Source organism: Electrona antarctica (assembly GCF_951216825.1).
Source record: "Electrona antarctica genome assembly, chromosome: 11".
Lineage (NCBI taxonomy): Eukaryota > Metazoa > Chordata > Actinopteri > Myctophiformes > Myctophidae > Electrona > Electrona antarctica.
Genome location: NC_136792.1, coordinates 26,757,083 through 26,774,136, shown reverse-complemented (window position 1 = coordinate 26,774,136; position 17,054 = coordinate 26,757,083). Strand labels below are relative to the sequence as shown.

Below are 17,054 nucleotides of genomic sequence, written 5' to 3'. Positions count from 1 at the left end.
GAGAAATTAATCTTTCTACAATACTGAGTCGCACAGACTCTCACTGTAATAAATCATTGACCTTTTTGAAGATGAATTGTTCAGCTAAGAGAAAACCAGACACCTTACTTTGTTTTCTTGTTTTCCTTTGCCCTCTACTTCCTTCCAGGAGAAGAAGGACAAGGTTGTGCTGCTAGCGGAGATGGCCAACCTCAGGGAGAACAACCATCGCCTGCAGGAGGAGAGCCTTTCAGCAAGTGAGCAGCTCCGGAAGTTCAGCCAACTCTTTACCAATAATCAACCAGAGAGGAAGTGACGTTGTGAATCATTCAGTACATGAGGTGGTGTTGGGACTGGAGTGACCGATGCCCACAGAAGTGCATGTGATGCAGCCTGATGGAGGATTCCTTTTTTGGTCTTGTTGATGATAAGTCTTCTGAAGCCCTGTGCCCGGGATGGACACACAGATTAGACACACCAACGGACCGACATGTGGAAACAACGGTCGGACATGCGGTCGAACATGCGCTGCTCCCGTGCTTGTGGTTAGGGTTAGTTTAGGGTTAGTTTAGATTGTCAGTCTAATGACAGTCGGACCAATAGTATGTCTAAACTAAAGCCTGTTCCCCTGTGCCCAACTGTACCTGTGATACCCAACACACAACAATGGCCCACAGACTGTTCATCCACTCACCTTTGACTGGACTGCCTTAAACTGGAGAGAACAAAAAAATATTTTATAAATACACATAATGATCACCTGGCCTGCACACCACCCAGAGCATCATTGTCCCCCAGTCTCTCTGTATTTGTTCCTTGAGCCTGTCATTTTATTTTTCTAAACAGAAGTCTGAAATAACTTATTCCGACATCAGTGAAGCCAGCGGACATCAGAGAAGATTTTAATAAATTACCAGTACTACTACAGCACCTGGAGAGGCCTAATACTGTTCTTGAAGCCAATTAGCCAAAAAAAATAGATAAAAGAGACTAAGACTGCATTTGTCCGACTGCACTAGGAGTCATGGATTTTCAAGGTCTAAAGACAAGGTACTGTAGTTATATGCCCATGTGGTACAATACTCAACATTATCTTTATTGTACTGATTGTTGTATTAGAGGTATGTGTGTAAGTCATGGAGGTACAGCACATACTCAGACAGCTGTATTGTTGCACAACACAGCACTCCTAGGACGAGGTGTATTTGTATTGTGTGTGTGTGTGTGTGTGTGTGTGTGTGTGTGTGTGATGAACAGGTATAAGATATTTGAGCTATAAGCAAACTAGCTTGCTGTAACGTTAAAAGTATGGGCTGTGTTTTTAAACTATGGCCCATAGATGTGAAACAAGCCATCAAGTTCAGTGACTGTGAAGTCAATGGCACAAATTAAAATATAGTGCATTGTTTTGAATTTACCTTCTCTAACATGGGTTTATCTCATGACATGTGAATAGTACTGGGGCCTCATTTATAAAATATCTATTTAAAGAAATATAAGAAATTAATACAAATCTTAAGATCATGAATTGGGCACTCGGGTGCCGCATCAAGTACCTGCCCACCACCGTGAAGACTAGGTCAAATATTCCATTGGTGCATTGGCTAGGTGTCCCGTGTTCATGGGAGGAAAGAGAAGCAGGGAGGGCGTTTTCTGTCGCTTCACTACCGACTCCTACAGGTTGGTCAGGGGGTACCGACTCCTACAGGTTGGTCAGGGGGAAGATGATGATGAACTGGGAAGTCACGTGTAACGGAGGTGCTTGCCTAATGCCTACACCCTCCCTAGGATCACCAGTATGGTCCACAGCAACAATGGACTACAGACTACAGTACAAGGATACTTGACAGACTTACTCAATTGGGAGAAAGGGGGCAAAATATTATTTTTCTATGAATCAGGCGCAAGTACAGTATATCATGAGAAATAATTTGAAGGACACGTTTAAGTATAAATCCAATAACCTTTCTATGAATGAGGGCCCTGGACTATGATTTGTACCTTGTTTCTTATGTTGTTGACATCTCATTATTCTTTACATAGTCATGGAATTCATAGTGTCACATTTTTAAGTGAAGCTCCTAAGTACAATAGTCAATTGTGCATATGGAAAATAGACATGTATTGAACATGTAACTCACTGTACAACACTATAGCTCTTGTGTCTTATCAGAAAACCTGTGTGTGTGTGTGTGTGTGTGTGTGTGTGTGTGTGTGTGTGTGTGTGTGTGTGTGTGTGTGTGTGTGTGTGTGTGTGTGTGTGTGTGTGTGTGTGTGTGTGTGTGTGTGTGTGTGTGTGTGTGTGTGTGTGTGTGTGTGTGTGTGTGTGTGTGTGTGTGTGTGTGTGTGAGAGACGTATGTCTTAATGAGTATGAGTCTGTCATGTCTGGTTTGCAAATCCTTTCCTGTGATGAACGAATGAACACAAAACATAAGCAGGAATGAAAGGAACAAAATACTCTATTTATACTGCTGGCTTGCTTGATTCCAATTCTCTACGATATCTATTTTTCCTAAAGAAGTGTTTTGTCTATCCAGGGCTGTTTGAATCTTCATTTGGTACTGCATGGAGGAAATGTCTTACTTCCAGCAATGTGAGTGAATGGATGTATCTGACCCCATGTAAAACTAGAATAACTTATTCCGTTTTAGACATGGATTTACTGAATTAAGTCATGAACTCCTGCCTTGTAAATGCTTTCTCACTAGACGCCTTCCCTGATCTGACTGGAACTGTTTATTCTCTCCCCTCCAAAAGTCACTCAGGTTCCTTACATACTGTAGTGTAGATGACCCTCTTCCATACTTGTCTAGTTCAATTGCTGTGAGATGGCACAAGTACAATATTACTGTTTTGTTTCTGATCATGGACCAGACAATGACTACACTGCGATGTGTAACTGCCATTCAATTTCTACTGCTCTTCACGCCTATTTTTCTGGTATTTTGCCCATAGAAACACTGTCTGCTCTGTACCTCTTCATCCTGCAACAGTCATTTATTTTGTCTTGGATGATGTAATCAATTAGCATCATTGCATACGAGCGTCAGCTTGATACTTTTTTTTACCTGAACCACCAAGGGATCAGAATGGATCCCACAGCACAGCGTGGGACTAGCGTTACTTGCAAAGCATTATAAGACAAATATTTGCAATTTCTGGCTTTCAGTACATTTTTGACATGATTCCCCGTGGGCTTGGTTCAAGCTTGGACCATTTTTTTTCCAGGTTTGGGATTAGCTAAAAATGTCTACTCCAAATCAAACATGACATACCAAAATTCAACATTTGTTCAAAATTCATACGAATCCCAAATTGGGGTTGAACCATACAGTTTAGTGCAAGTAGCTGTTATCCAACTTATCTGCAATGTCTTAATTGAGTTTATTTGCATGTGGAGGGTTTTTTTCTTTCCTTCAAGAACTGTTTCTATAAATATATATAATTTTAAGTACAGTATACACAGTATGTGAGCATAGCTTGGTGCACTGATGTTGCACTTGCACAAATCAAACAGTAATGCATTAAGGTAAATGGTAATGTATATTCTTGTTTTGTTTTTTAGATGTTTACTATTTTGATAATTTATTTCTAAATACATTGGCCACTTTTGCAAACTGGTAAAATAGTGAAAATGAGAGGGTACTGTTTTATTTGAGTATACAATTTTATTTCTGATCTTTGTACAAAGCTGATTTGTATGATTATGCATTTTTATTTCCGGCTTTGCTTTGCGTTCAGTGCTTTCTGCATGTGGCAGGGGTGCATAATGCAGACAAACGTTGTCTAACCTTGTTTTATTTGGGGATGTTATATCAATGAGTGTACATTTAAAAATGTAAATTATGTTTTCATTTTATAAGAAAAATTAAATCATCTTTCAGAATGGCTATTTTCTCTCATTCTGCAAATGCAAAAACTACATGAATGAGAAACATGGAAATGACAATTTTGATGCCTTGTTTTCCCCATTTAGAGTCAAGAACATAGGGATGCACCGAAAGGGAAATTCTTGGGCGAAACAGAATTATTAATATCTTTTTTCCTACCATTGCTGTCATGGCCGTACCTTAAAGGAGCATTCAGTGATTTGGGTGATTTGGAAAAAAACCCGGTCCACCCGGTAACAAGATGTGCACATGCACACGCTCTACAGTGGGGGAAGTACAACAGACCAACAGCACGCGCACCAATGCCAGCCACACTCGATCATGATTGGAGGAAGGGCACCTCTCATCCTGATTAGATGAAAGCTTTGCCACCCAAAGCCCAAACCGAAACTAGGGTTTTTTGACCCCAGGGGCTCACTGGGGACAGAGAACTCCTTATATGGTCAGCACACTTTATAGTAGGGAGGATTATCCAAAAAATAAGAGATAGTTGAATTAAGTGAAATCACTGAATGTACCTTTAATGCTACCTGATTTATGGCAAAACTTAAATAATCACTTATGGGTCCATGAATGCATTAATTGCATACACTATTCTGTGATATATTTTCTGCCTATTCAGGCCGAAATGCATTTTTAGCCATTTTCTGCGGATGAATATTTGGTGCATCACTACATCTGCTCCAGTTTCCCAGTTAGCGATAAAAGCTAGTCAACATTTGCACAAGACAGATATAGCCGTTTATTACAAAAAGGTACAGTATTCATATCAGATGAACATTGTCAGAATAAATACTTTGTCTCCTGAAAATGTCCATTAAAAGCTTCATCTGTGTCACACAGAATGTTTTGTATGTTCAAAACCGTCTTATTACCCAGGTTCCAAGTGATCAATTGAAGTTTCGTCACAAGCTCTGGGGCAATGAACAAAGTTTGAATTTCAAGTAATTTCATTTTCCCCAAATAAAAGAAAAATACAGACTTGTCATGAGCCACAGTTTAATATCGGAAACCTGTTCATTAGCAATTCTATACAATAGCAAACTCCCAGAAGCAAACTACTTGGTAATGAAGTGATATCCAGTGGTGGACAGCAACCAATTACATTTACTCGAATAGTGACCTTAATTGTTTCCCCCCTGTATTTGTATTTTTGACTTTCTACAAGCTCAACACATGAGTTCTGAGCTAGTAGATCTATTTTCACTATTCTTTTTAGACATTTTCTGGGGGAAATGACTGTCTTTGTCCACCACCGGTGAGAACTGCTTAAATGCCTTGTTAGCAGGGATTTAAGAGCTACACATCAGGCACTCATCACTGTTCTCCAAGGAGCAGACTATAGCAGCAGCTATGATCACCTTCTCCTCATCTGAGGTCTTCGCTGGCTGGGACTCATTCAGCTTCTCCTTGTTCAGAGTGAACTGGATGGGGTTGGCAGCAGGTTTGGTTCGCAGGTAGTACATGCCCGTCTTCAAACCCTGTAATAAGATATGTGAAATTGTGAACTCTATAAATATAAGGTGTCTTGTGGCACTTAAATTGTGTGTTTTAAATGTAACAATCCCTTGCAGATTTGTATTATATTTTAAAGTAATTAGTCCCTGGCTTAGATGTCTCTACCGAGGCTTTGACTTACTTGCTTCCAACCATAAAAGTGCATGCTGGTTAGTTTGCCATAGCTTGGCTCTGCAATGTGGATATTCAAGGACTGGCTCTGGTCAATGAAGGCACCGCGGTCTGCAGCCATCTTGAGAATAGTCTTCTGGGAGATTTCCCACACGGTTTTATACAACTCTTTAATATCATCTGGTATCTCAGCAATATCCTGTGGAAGTCAAACACTGGTTAAAAATACAATATACAAAAACAATATTATATCTAATGTGTTTTCATGCATTTTTTTCTGGACACTGTCACATTAAATTATCAGATGGGGTGTAGTTTCACCTGGACAGATCCATTGTGCGCAATCAGCTGGTTTTTCATGTCCTCGCTCCACAGCCCTCTCTCTGTAAGGTCTTTCAGCAGGTGGGGATTAACAATCTGGAACTCCCCAGAGAGAACCCTGCGGGTGTAGAAGTTGCTTGTGTAGGCCTCAATGGACTCATTGTTGCCAAGGATCTGGGCCGTGGAAGCCGTCGGCATAGGGGCAAGCAGTAGACTGTTCCTCACACCATGTTTGGAAATCTTCTCCTTCAGTAGTTTCCAGTCACAGAGATCTGTAGGAGTCTTGTCCCACATGTCATACTGGAGGATTCCCTTGCTGACAGGAGAGCCAGGGTAGGTTTGGTAAGGGCCGTGCTCAGCGGCCAGCTCACAGCTGGATTCAAGGGCAGCATAATAGATGGTTTCAAAGATCTGAATGTTGAGCAACTGGGCCTCAGGGCTTTCAAAGGGGAAGCGCATCAGGATGAAGGCATCAGCCAAACCCTGGACGCCAATTCCGATGGGCCTATGGCGCATGTTGGAGTTTTCAGCCTCGGGCACTGGGTAAAAGTTGATGTCAATGATCTTGTTTAGGTTCTTGACAATGACCTTAGTGACATATACCAGCTTTTTAAAGTCAAAAGTCCTTTCAGGGGTGACATACATGTTGAGTGCGATAGAAGCCAGGTTACACACAGCCACCTCATCCTCGCTAGTGTACTCCACAATTTCTGTGCAAAGGTTGCTGCATTTGATGGTACCCAGATTCTGCTGGTTGCTCTTTCTATTGCAGGCATCCTTGTAGAGCATGTATGGTGTACCCGTTTCCGTCTGGGACTCAATGATGGCATGCCACACTTTCTGAGCCTTCACCACACGCTTGGCCTTGCCCGCTCTCTCATACCCGGTATACAGTTCCTCAAACTCCTCCCCCCAGCACTCATCCAGCCCAGGGCAGTCACTGGGGCACATCAACGACCAGTCTTGGTTGCTCTCCACTCTCTTCATAAAGAGGTCAGGGATCCACATGGCATAGAACAGATCTCTGGCCCTCTGCTCCTCCTTCCCAGTGTTCTTCTTCAACTCCAAGAAATCAAACACATCAAAATGCCATGGCTCCAAGTACATAGCAAAGGCTCCAGGTCTCTTGTTACCGCCCTGATCAACATAACGTGCTGTATTGTTGTACACTCTAAGCATAGGGACTAGCCCGTTGGAATTACCATTTGATCCGGCAATGTAGCTTCCCGTTGCTCTGATGCAGCTAACTGCCACTCCAATGCCGCCTGCTGATTTAGAGATGAGTGCACATTGCTTCAGCGTGTCATAAATACCTTCAATGCTGTCCTCCTTCATGGCCAGCAGGAAACAACTTGACAGCTGGGGTCGATTGGTGCCAGCATTGAACAAAGTGGGGGAAGCATGGGTGAACCACTTCTCTGAGAGGAGGTTGTAGGTCTCGAGAGCTGCGTCAATGTCTCTTTCATGAATTCCAACAGCCACTCTCATGAGCATGTGTTGGGGTCTCTCAGCAACTTTCCCATTTATCTTCAACAGATAAGACCGCTCAAGTGTCTTAAAGCCAAAGAAGTTGTAGGAGAAATCTCTGTCAAAAATGATGGCCGAATTTAGACGATGCTTGTTTTCAAGGACAATGTCAAGCGTCTGCTTGGAGATCATAGGAGAGTGGCGTTCATTTAAGGGGTTGACATAGTTGTACAGATCCTCCATCACGTCGCTGAACACTTTCTTAGTCTCTTTGTGCAGGTTAGAGACAGCAATCCGTGCAGCCAAAATGGCGTAGTCAGGATGCTTAGTGGTGAGGGTGGCTGCAATCTCTGCTGCCAATGTATCTAGCTCTATGGTGGTGACTCCACTGTACAGCCCCTGGATCACCTTCATTGTAATCTGGGTTGGGTCCACAAAGTCGGAATTCAGTCCATAACAAAGCTTTTGGATACGAGAGGTGATCTTATCAAACATGATACGCTCCTGGCGTCCATCTGAAAAGCAACAACAGGTCTTTGTCAACAAATGTGTTTTGCTCAGTTAAAAACAAACATTATGGCATTGGCATCTGTCAAAACAAATGCATTTGGTAAAGTGAGCCAAATGATTGTGGAAGGAACAGCAACGTCCCCAAAAAGATGACAACATGAAATAAGAATTTGTAGAAATTATGAGTTGATTTTAAAATATTTTTAAAATATAGATCTCCTTCAAAACTGCTCCCAAAGAGAACTTTGGTGGCTGCAAAAATCATCAAGTTTGTTTTATGTTAACACAGGCTAATGTAAACTAACTAGCTAATGTAAGTCAATAGCAGACCTTGTGCTTTCCTCAAACTGTTAATACATTTTTAAATCCATCAGCTGTCATTATGCTGCTGTCTGCTGTAGTATCATTTGTAACAAAGGTATTGTGCTTTCTAGCGCCAACTAAAACCGTTACATTGAGCTTAAAGTGTACACAAATGGATCATTTCTGAGTCTGACGCATTTCATTTGTACACTCAAGAGTTTAATTAACACTCCGTTAATTCAGATTTTATAGTGTAATGAATTAATACCAACCACTATGAAATTATATTATGCTATTTTACCCGGGATGTTGATAAACAACAACGAATCACGATACGTACAGTAGTAAACATTGTGGCTACTTAGCATTTAGCTAACGCTGGTTTTATTTGGAAAACAACGTGACGTTACGGTTAACAAGGCATGTTGATTCTAAACTACACCCGTCAACTTCCACCTACGGCTGCCTGGTTAAAGACAAGTTGAACACATCAAATACCTTGGTGTCTGGGTTGTCTAATGTCAAACTATTGTTTTATTTAAATAAAATAATAAAACCCCACCTCGCTTGACGACGTACATCTTGCCAAGATCCCTGGCTGGAAGAACCCGCTACAGTATTTAATTTGATATGTATAGTTACTACTGTTGTCTGAGTCTCTAGTCTCTATCACACAAGTAAAAAAAAAGCACAAGCCAAACAAACAACCAGCAGCATCTAGGTTTGTATTTGACAGATCATGAAGAAGCGATATACTTGTTTTCGTCCAATCAACATATAAGAGAGAAACCAAGTGTTTTTTAGCCAATCACCGCCGCGTATATTCACTGACGTCCTTCTGTCGGGGCGGGGCATAGGGGCGGGGCGAACAACCTGGCGGGATGTTTATTTCGACATTATTATTCCTGTGAATCCTGTACCGACTCACAATTAATTAATATGTACATCATTACATGTCCTTTCATGTTTCTTTTATTTTCACATACGCACGTGTTTGTGTATGGCAGACAGGGTCCAACTCAGGTCCAGTTAGACTAGGTCGGTCTAGAGACTAGAGTCGTTTGAACTTGTTGTAAAATATGTGTATTGAATATTGATTGATTCTCAAAAGTCAAAAATAAGGGAACAAAGTGTGTCTCTGATCAGTTCAATGAAAGAGACACGTTATCCGTCCCCCCTGTAATAAGGGATCGAATGTACGTGCGACACGTACGTACGGTACATTCGCTCCTATATTTCAAGAGACGGTCGCTAGGGTCCTACTGCTTTGCTTGGCCCGTGTGGCAATTCAAAAAGAACAAATCTACAAGCTGACAACGCGTGGCGTTGTGAGTCTGTGACCAAGGTCGTGTTTAGCTTGTAGATCTGCGCTGTTTGGCTCCGGACACCCTCGCGCGATCACCGTTCTGCTTACGACACCCGGAAATCAATTTGGGATTATTTTGTTGTTGTATTTTTTATTTTATTTCTTACCTCAAGAGGAAATGAGCGTCATCGGACCGACCCGTTTACACTCACTCAATGATATGTAATATGTGTACTACTAGTTGAGAAGAAAAAAGAAAAAAACATACATGCGAACAGCGGCTGCTGCGATACGGAAGGAACTATAGCACCGTATCCGATTCCGTATGCTACTGTGCTCAACACGTTGCAGCAGCATCGCACATTTCTCTGCAGGGTTAGGGACTCAGGGTATATATTATATCACATGTACAATGTTGTGCGTGACACATGTCTCCTGACTGAGCATGAGACTGCAGGAGGGTCGTTTTATAAGATGGGTTTGGCTCTGCAGAGGTTCGTCTATAAAGGGTAACCTATTATTTTTGAAATAGGAGCAGGGCGTTGCAATTTGCAAATAATGACTATTACAAAGGTACGACAGAACAGCCTGTTTTACCTCTGGTCTATTATTAAAGCCGTGCTTGAGGAAGGCCAGCCGCCCATGCCTATAACATATTGACACGTAGCATGTGTGTCTGTGAACTGTGACATCTGTCCGTGTCAACGGAGAACTGAACTGCAGAGAGCCTGATCTGCTGTGTGTCATCAGAATCCAGGCATCATGTCGAAATCCAGCCGGCGGTACAAGCCTCTGCAGACCAACAACGGCAGCGGACCACTGCCCGGCTGTGACCGGGTTCCGGTGCCCCGTGTCCGGGTCCTCATCTTCTGTCTCATCGGTGTGCTGATCCTGGCTGTCATATTGGGAATATACCTGTCCAATGAATCAAGCGGAGTCCCTTCCAACCTGCCCTTTTTAGATCTGGCAAAAGACAGGGTAAGGAACGCCCTACAGGTCTAGTAAGTTAGAACGTTATTGCGATTTAATTTGGTTTCAAATATGGTTCCACACCACATAGGGAATTGTCAAAAATAGAAAGTTGACCTATGAGCTTTTTGGAATGATTTAGGAATCATCATAAAAAGGGGGCTAATGAATAAGAACAGAAGTCTGTACTTTTGCTCTACAAAACCTCTATCTTGGAAATGTTGATTGTGAACTATAACCTAAACACTAACAGTTTAATGATGTACAGTACACCAGGGCAAAGCTGCTGTTTTTCATCAATTTTCACCACCCTCGACCCTTCATATATATTGGCATAGATATATAAATATATATATATATATATATATATATATATATATATATATATATAATGTATGCCATTCTTCCCTAGCCTGATTGTCAGACTCTCAGAGCCTCCAGTGCGCTCAGTCGAGTGGGTGGGGTCTATGGGCTGGAAACCAGGCTAATTCTTCCCTTCCCTCCCATTTTACTGGACCTCAAGGGGCCCCTCAGTTTACTCTGCAAGTTAAACTGTCACTGAGCATGTTTAAAGGTGGACCAGGGAGAGGTGGCTGGGTTATAGTGGATTTTGTAAATCCAAAATCCTTAGTTGGGGCCAAACAGGAATGGGCCTGCTGCCGCTGTACAGATCCTTGAGTGTCATAGTTCTAGCTGGGTCCTGCTTTCTGGGTCTTATATTCATTGATCATTTTATAAATCCTGTCTTCCGCTCCAGTTGTCCCACAAGGCGAGTAAGTGCTCTACAACACAGGTACGTCGCTTGGCCTCTCAGGTTGATGGAACACGTCTGTGGGAGACTCACCTGAAGCCCATTCTCATAGAGAGGTTACCTGGAACACAAGGCAGTCTGGTTGTACGACAGGTACCGTATGTGCACCAGTGGAGTGATTGATCATGTGAACATTTATTTAACATTTGCATATGGCTATGCTCATATCTTCAAAATAATTCTCAAAACACACACACACACACACACACACACACACACACACACACACACACACACACACACACACACACACACACTATATCAATTATGTTGTTTCTACTGCAGCATATCTCCTCCACACTGTCTTCCTTGTCGGCCGGCTGGACTCTAGACGTAGACTCCTTTGTGTCTCCGACCCCCCGTGGCCAGGTTACGTTCACCAACATCATTGCCACCCTTGACCCTTCGGCTCCACGCAGGCTGCTACTCACCTGCCACTATGACTCCAAGGCTCTTCCACCTGATCCTCGTGCCCCAGAGAAGGTGTTTCTTGGGGCCAGTGACTCAGCTGTACCCTGCGCAATGATCCTGGAGCTGGCCACTGCCCTGGACGTCCAGCTCAGGTCACTCAAACAGCAGGTATCTGCCCAGATGTTTCTGTATTTACATTATTTATTCAGATATCTTCAGTTTTAATATGACTGGAAATGAATAATGGTGTCTTTAACGCAAAGGCATAAACACAAACTAAGAAGAGGGGCAAAGAACAGTAAAAAAGGAGTCCAAGAAAAAGTTACAATTACAAACATAATTGAGTTTATGTCCCCTTTTCCCTACCATCCTTACTGTCACGATTGTCATCCTTGCTCTCTCTGGGAAAGAGCAGGGAAACGGTGAGATGCTGAGTTGACTAGTTTAGTTCCTCCCAATGTATTCTCTCTCTCTCTCTCTCTCTCTCTCTCTCTCTCTCTCTCTCTCTCTCTCTCTCTCTCTCTCTCTCTCTCTCGCTGTGCAGTGTAAGGTAGAATGTGCCTACTCCAGCCTCCTAGTTGTGAGTGCAGTATTATTTGTATCTGGCAGCATCCTGCTGGAGACTGATCTATGGTGGCTGGAAATACACACACTAAGATTACACTGCAGAGAAAACCACTAACCTCAGAGGCAGCTTTGGGACTGTCCTACCCCAACATTAGCATACTCACTACCTCTCTCAATCTATCCTAGCACCCACCAGTAACTCTCCAGCTGGCTTTCTTTGATGGAGAGGAGTCATTTGAGGAATGGACATCCACAGACTCTCTCTATGGCTCCCGTCACCTAGCGGAACGCATGGCACATACCCCCCACCCGCTAGGAAGCACGCACACCACCATGCTCCATGCTGTGGTAAGCAAACTGTGTGTACACATGTACTGTATGTATGTACTATAAGTACTAGGCTGATGTCATTGGGAACGATGCCCACTGGGAAGTTTGTGAACGCATGCTCCTCTGGTTATGCAATACCTGAGTAAGAGTGATAGGATCCAAAATTACAACTATAGATAGATATGGTGTGCACTGCAGGAGAGATTGATATATCACAATACGACACAGGTATAATTCACAACATCCTACCTTACATAGTTAATTTTTTGTTAAAATCTTTTAATCCCTTTTGTGTTTGTGTTAAAAATGTCAATCCCTATATATTTAGCATTTAAGAGAAATATTCTACATGATGTTTGGCTAGGTCTATATCAGTCTAAACACATTATTTTCTATTCACAGCTTTGACCATATATTTGCCCCAATTTTCTTTTTTAGAGGACGGCGGTCGCTGTATGTATTTGTATAGTTATTTAATAAGTCAATTAATTTAGTTTGGAAATCAATATTTTCTCCAGCAACTATTTGTGGCTTAGTGTACAGTATTATAATGGAAAACATTGGTTTCCTCAAAAAACAAAGTAAGTATAGTATGCTTTGGAAAATGGTTGGCAGTAATGTGAAGTATGCAGTGAGTCGTGGTCAATAAGCTTAACATGCCAGACCAGCGGTATGGTTCTTTTGAACCGGGTAAACGGTAAACCAAAGCACTTTCCCAGAAGTTCTTTGCATTCAAATTTTGTTAGTTTATAATGCGAGTTCATTCACACTCTGACAGGTGTTCACAGGAGGTAAAAAGGTAACTTTAGTAAAAAGTGTAAATGTTGCTCATGGAACAAACGGGATCAATGCATTTGAAAAAACAACCGAGAATCTGGGCACTCTGGAGTAAAGAAAGAGGAACAGCTTCATTTAATTAAATTTCATTCACATTATGAGCACATTATTATCCCTCCTACAAGATCTCTATAAAACAATAAGACGAACCCCCCCAGAGTATCATTAATAAATCTATGGGCAAGGGTGAGTAGTAACATGAGCAGAATGCAGAAAGTACTTCAATAAAGTGAGCAGCAATATACAGATATAATGGGAGCAGTCAAGCACTCAATGTTTGTTTAATCTTTTCAACCCCAGTCTGAATTTCTTTTCCAGGCTATTATGTCTTGATTTGTATTTGGAGGTTGACACTGATGTTTCTTGACCCTTTCTCAGGACCTCTTTGTGCTGCTAGACCTACTGGGTGCTGCTGACCCTCTGATTGTGAATCACTTTGATAACACCGCTCGCTGGTTTGACCGCCTTATTGCTGCAGGTAAATGTCACTGCAAGGTAGCAAGTAGTGTTGCTTTTGACAGCAAATTTTGCTTTAGTTGTAGTGATAGTCGTTTGAGTAAAAATGTATTAGTTTTAGTCATATTTTAGTCATCTGAAATGTTTTAGTTTTAGTCTAGTTTTAGTCGACTAAATATCGTAAGATTTTGGTCGACTAAATCTAATGTTGATTTTGCAGACAAATATATATAAAAAAATATATATATTTTGGCAGGTGTCGATGGCCTCATAATGCCTGATTTTACACTTTGTTTTATGCTGAAAATTGCAGATCTACAAGCTCACTACGTGTTGTGACAGCTATTTTCAGAGCGTAGCACCCGAGTGCTAACCTAACTCCGCCAGATGGGGCAGCAGAAAGTACACTGGGTTCCCCCCTCCTGCTCCCATCTGGGAACTCTCAGGCAGACTTGATGCCCGGCCACAAAACGGCCTGGCCAATCAGCAGCAGCTATCCAGCCTCTAGCTGCTGCTGATTGGCCAGGCCGTTTTGTGGCCGGGCATCAAGTCTGCCTGAGAGTTCCCAGATGGGAGCAGGAGGGGGGATCCCAGTGTACTCTCTGCTGCCCCATCTGGCGGAGTCAGGTTACCCGAGTGCAACTAACCTAAAAGACTTGTCTTTTCGTTCTACTGGATCTCTTTCTTGTCCACTAGTCCACTCCCTAACATTTTAGTCTAGTTTTTTGTTGACGAAATTGTCAATATATTTAGTCTCAGTCTATTTAGTTTTAGTCATCAGTCTATTTAGTTTTAGTCATCATAGCTTAGTTCTTTATTTACTTTTCGTCCATTTTTCGTCATAAACTAGTCGACAAAATCAACACTGGTAGGAATATTTGCCCCCGGCCCTTGCCGTTTTCATCTCTGTCTCACGTGTCCTAACTTGCTGCCTTCCCCACCCCACCCCTTATGCCTCACTCATTCTCAGAGAAGAGACTCCATAGACAGGGTCTGTTGACGTCTCACCCATCAGAGCAGACCTACTTCAGGAAAGACGTGTACCTCGGACCGGTCCAGGACGATCACATCCCTTTCCTGCATAAAGGTGAGAGGTGGACACCCACCCTATGTACACACAGTCATACTCTGACCTTGGGTTTTGCTTTGAATCATTAATCCCCCCCCCCCATATGCAAACATGTACACACAGGTGTTCCTGTGCTTCATGTCATCGCTACACCCTTCCCCCAATTTTGGCACACACTGGATGACACGGAGGAAAACATGCACCGACCCACAGTGGAGAACCTTACCAAGATCATGGCGATCTTTTTGGCAGAATACCTTGGCTTTTGAACCTATGTGGTGTTCACCAATACAAAAACGCCCATATCGAGGTATGTATCAACGGTTCAACCCAAGTGCATTTGGCATATTGAACTGAGAACTTCTGTTCACAGTGCATTCGTTGATGGATGTTTTTAGACCAGTCGCCAGTCCATATATTACTGACTGTAATGGACTCGATCCAGTGCACAAGGGACAAACCTCCAGAATGGTCTGGTAAAATGAACTAAATGGATATAGTTCATGATACTGCAATACCAGATGAGCTCAACCAAAGACTTGCACTACTGGATTCTCTTGTATCCATGGCTTCATCTGATGAGTGACCGTGTAGCTCTTGTTTTAAGTTTGCCCATGCGTTAATATGTATTCATTCATGCCGGAAGATTGAGGCAGCTTGATTAATGGTACCTCTTGTCTAAACACTAGGAAATGCATCTTTTGGCCCAGCCATTTAATTACTGTTAAAGTGTAATTGTAATGTACTAGTTACTATTACATTATAATTATACTAGTTACTAGTATGTACTGTGATGAACATACAGCTTTATGTTTACTCCTGATTTCATGAAATAAACTCTGAGCCAGGATATCTTCACTGTTCATAATGTTCCAATTGTTGAGAAAGTCTATTGCTGCGTTCACATGAGGAAGATGCAAAGATCACAGGATATTAAGTCGCTTTGTATATCTGTTGCTCACACAGTCGTTGACATCAATCGTGCGTCTGTAGTGACGTGTCATTGCAGCTATAGTTGTAGCTTTGCATCTGGTAGTTGAACCTCAAGGCAGCACTGTGTATGCCTTGATCCCGCCTCTAGCTGCCGCTGATTGGCCAGGCCGTTTTGTGGCCGGGCATCAAGTCTGCCTGAGAGTTCCTAGCCTGGCTAATAAACCAGACCGAATCAGCCGTTGGCAAAAATAAATTGCCTGCCGGCGGATTACGGTCTGGAGAGGCTCAATTGTACGCCCATTTCCTACACCAGAGAACTGGTGTGGCCAATCGGGACACGGTATGCTATATGGGCGGGCTTTGGTACAGTGACGTTCAATGCTTGAGACCTTTGACTGACAGTAGCTCTGACCAATGGCGTCAAAGAGAAAATGTTTGAACCCGCCCCCCGGGAAACAAGATCCATACACAGCATCTCCAGACTCAAATACCACACGACAGTGTGATTTGAGTCTGGCTTATTAGCCAAGCTAGAGAGTTCCCAGATGGGAGCAGGAGGGGGGAACCCAGTGTACTCTCTGCTGCCCCATCTGGCGGAGTCAGGTTAAGTTGAACCCAGCTCAGCTTCAATGTGTAGCTTTGTAGCTTTTGCAGCAGCTACAAATGTCAGATGCATCTTTGTATCTTCACGTCGCTGGCTTCCATTGACAATAAATCCTAGACTGTATCTTTTAGAGGTGCTCCGATCAGGGTTTTTTGGGACCGATCCCGATCACCTATTGCTTTTTTCACGATTGGCCGATACCGATCTTGTGCGTAAGGGGAAAATTTGAATATTTCCTAAATTCCTAAATTTCCTAAAATGTCAAAACCCACGTAAAAACTGTTCCTGTGTGTGGGGAGGAAGGGGAGAATATTTAGGCCTGTCACAGATGCAAAACAATATTATACTACATTTTTATACCACTTAAATCTATCTATAAATGGGGAATGCATTTCCAAGTATGCTAGTGCCCAACGGGCACCGCTCTAGTGGTATAAAAGATTAGTTTCTCCAGATCGCGTAAATTGTGGATCACCAATTAGCCCTTCACTAAATCCCACCCCAAAAAAGCGATTGTCCAATGCCAATCCAAATAGTTTAGCAACGGTTGCTATGCAGGTCAAGCTTTCTTCGCTGCTAACGTGCTTATTGGACAAGGATGGGTTGGGGAGGGGACTTAGTGAAGGGCTAATTGTCATTTGGAGAGAATATCGGCTGATCA

The 17,054-nt window shown here is 42.6% G+C and overlaps 3 protein-coding genes across 6 annotated transcripts in view; 2 read left to right on the top strand and 1 right to left on the bottom strand.

Moving 5' to 3' along the window:
- The window catches only part of sipa1l3 (signal-induced proliferation-associated 1 like 3), a 74,971-nt gene extending 71,103 nt beyond the window's left edge, over positions 1 to 3,868 (top strand). For 3 of the 4 annotated variants that reach the window (XM_079514198.1, XM_079514197.1, XM_079514196.1), the window contains one exon: positions 149 to 3,868. In XM_079514198.1, coding sequence (XP_079370324.1) covers positions 149 to 295 — 147 coding nt within the window. In that variant the 3' untranslated portion in view covers positions 296 to 3,868. The remainder of the gene's footprint in view (positions 1 to 148) is intronic. The other variant, XM_079514199.1, reaches the window with a different exon arrangement.
- A 729-nt stretch (positions 3,869 to 4,597) lies between these two features.
- LOC306932404 (ribonucleoside-diphosphate reductase large subunit-like) lies at positions 4,598 to 8,844 on the bottom strand. The gene is made up of 4 exons (XM_079514200.1): positions 8,663 to 8,844; positions 5,821 to 7,802; positions 5,510 to 5,698; positions 4,598 to 5,351 (listed from the first exon to the last, which is right to left on the bottom strand). Exons 1-4 carry the CDS (start codon positions 8,679 to 8,681, stop codon positions 5,163 to 5,165), a joined length of 2,379 nt encoding a protein of 792 aa, XP_079370326.1. The 5' UTR covers positions 8,682 to 8,844; the 3' UTR covers positions 4,598 to 5,162.
- Positions 8,845 to 9,361: 517 nt separating this feature from the next.
- On the top strand, positions 9,362 to 17,048 carry qpctla (glutaminyl-peptide cyclotransferase-like a). The gene is made up of 7 exons (XM_079515073.1): positions 9,362 to 10,384; positions 11,133 to 11,279; positions 11,472 to 11,765; positions 12,351 to 12,512; positions 13,710 to 13,809; positions 14,758 to 14,874; positions 14,980 to 17,048. The coding sequence occupies exons 1-7, from the start codon at positions 10,169 to 10,171 to the stop codon at positions 15,123 to 15,125; spliced, it is 1,182 nt and encodes a 393-aa protein (XP_079371199.1). The 5' UTR covers positions 9,362 to 10,168; the 3' UTR covers positions 15,126 to 17,048.
- Positions 17,049 to 17,054: the final 6 nt, after the last annotated feature.

Coding starts and splice junctions, on each gene's coding strand:
- LOC306932404 (XM_079514200.1), bottom strand. Junction 5,699..5,820: donor CGCACAATGGATCTGTCCAG/GTGAAACTACAC, acceptor TGACTTCCACAG/GATATTGCTGAGATACCAGA. Junction 5,352..5,509: donor ACTTTTATGGTTGGAAGCAA/GTAAGTCAAAGC, acceptor ATCTTATTACAG/GGTTTGAAGACGGGCATGTA.
- qpctla (XM_079515073.1), top strand. CDS start 10,169: ATGTCGAAATCCAGCCGGCGGTACAAGCCTCTGCAGACCAACAACGGC. Junction 11,280..11,471: donor GCAGTCTGGTTGTACGACAG/GTACCGTATGTG, acceptor TTTCTACTGCAG/CATATCTCCTCCACACTGTC. Junction 11,766..12,350: donor TCAGGTCACTCAAACAGCAG/GTATCTGCCCAG, acceptor AATCTATCCTAG/CACCCACCAGTAACTCTCCA.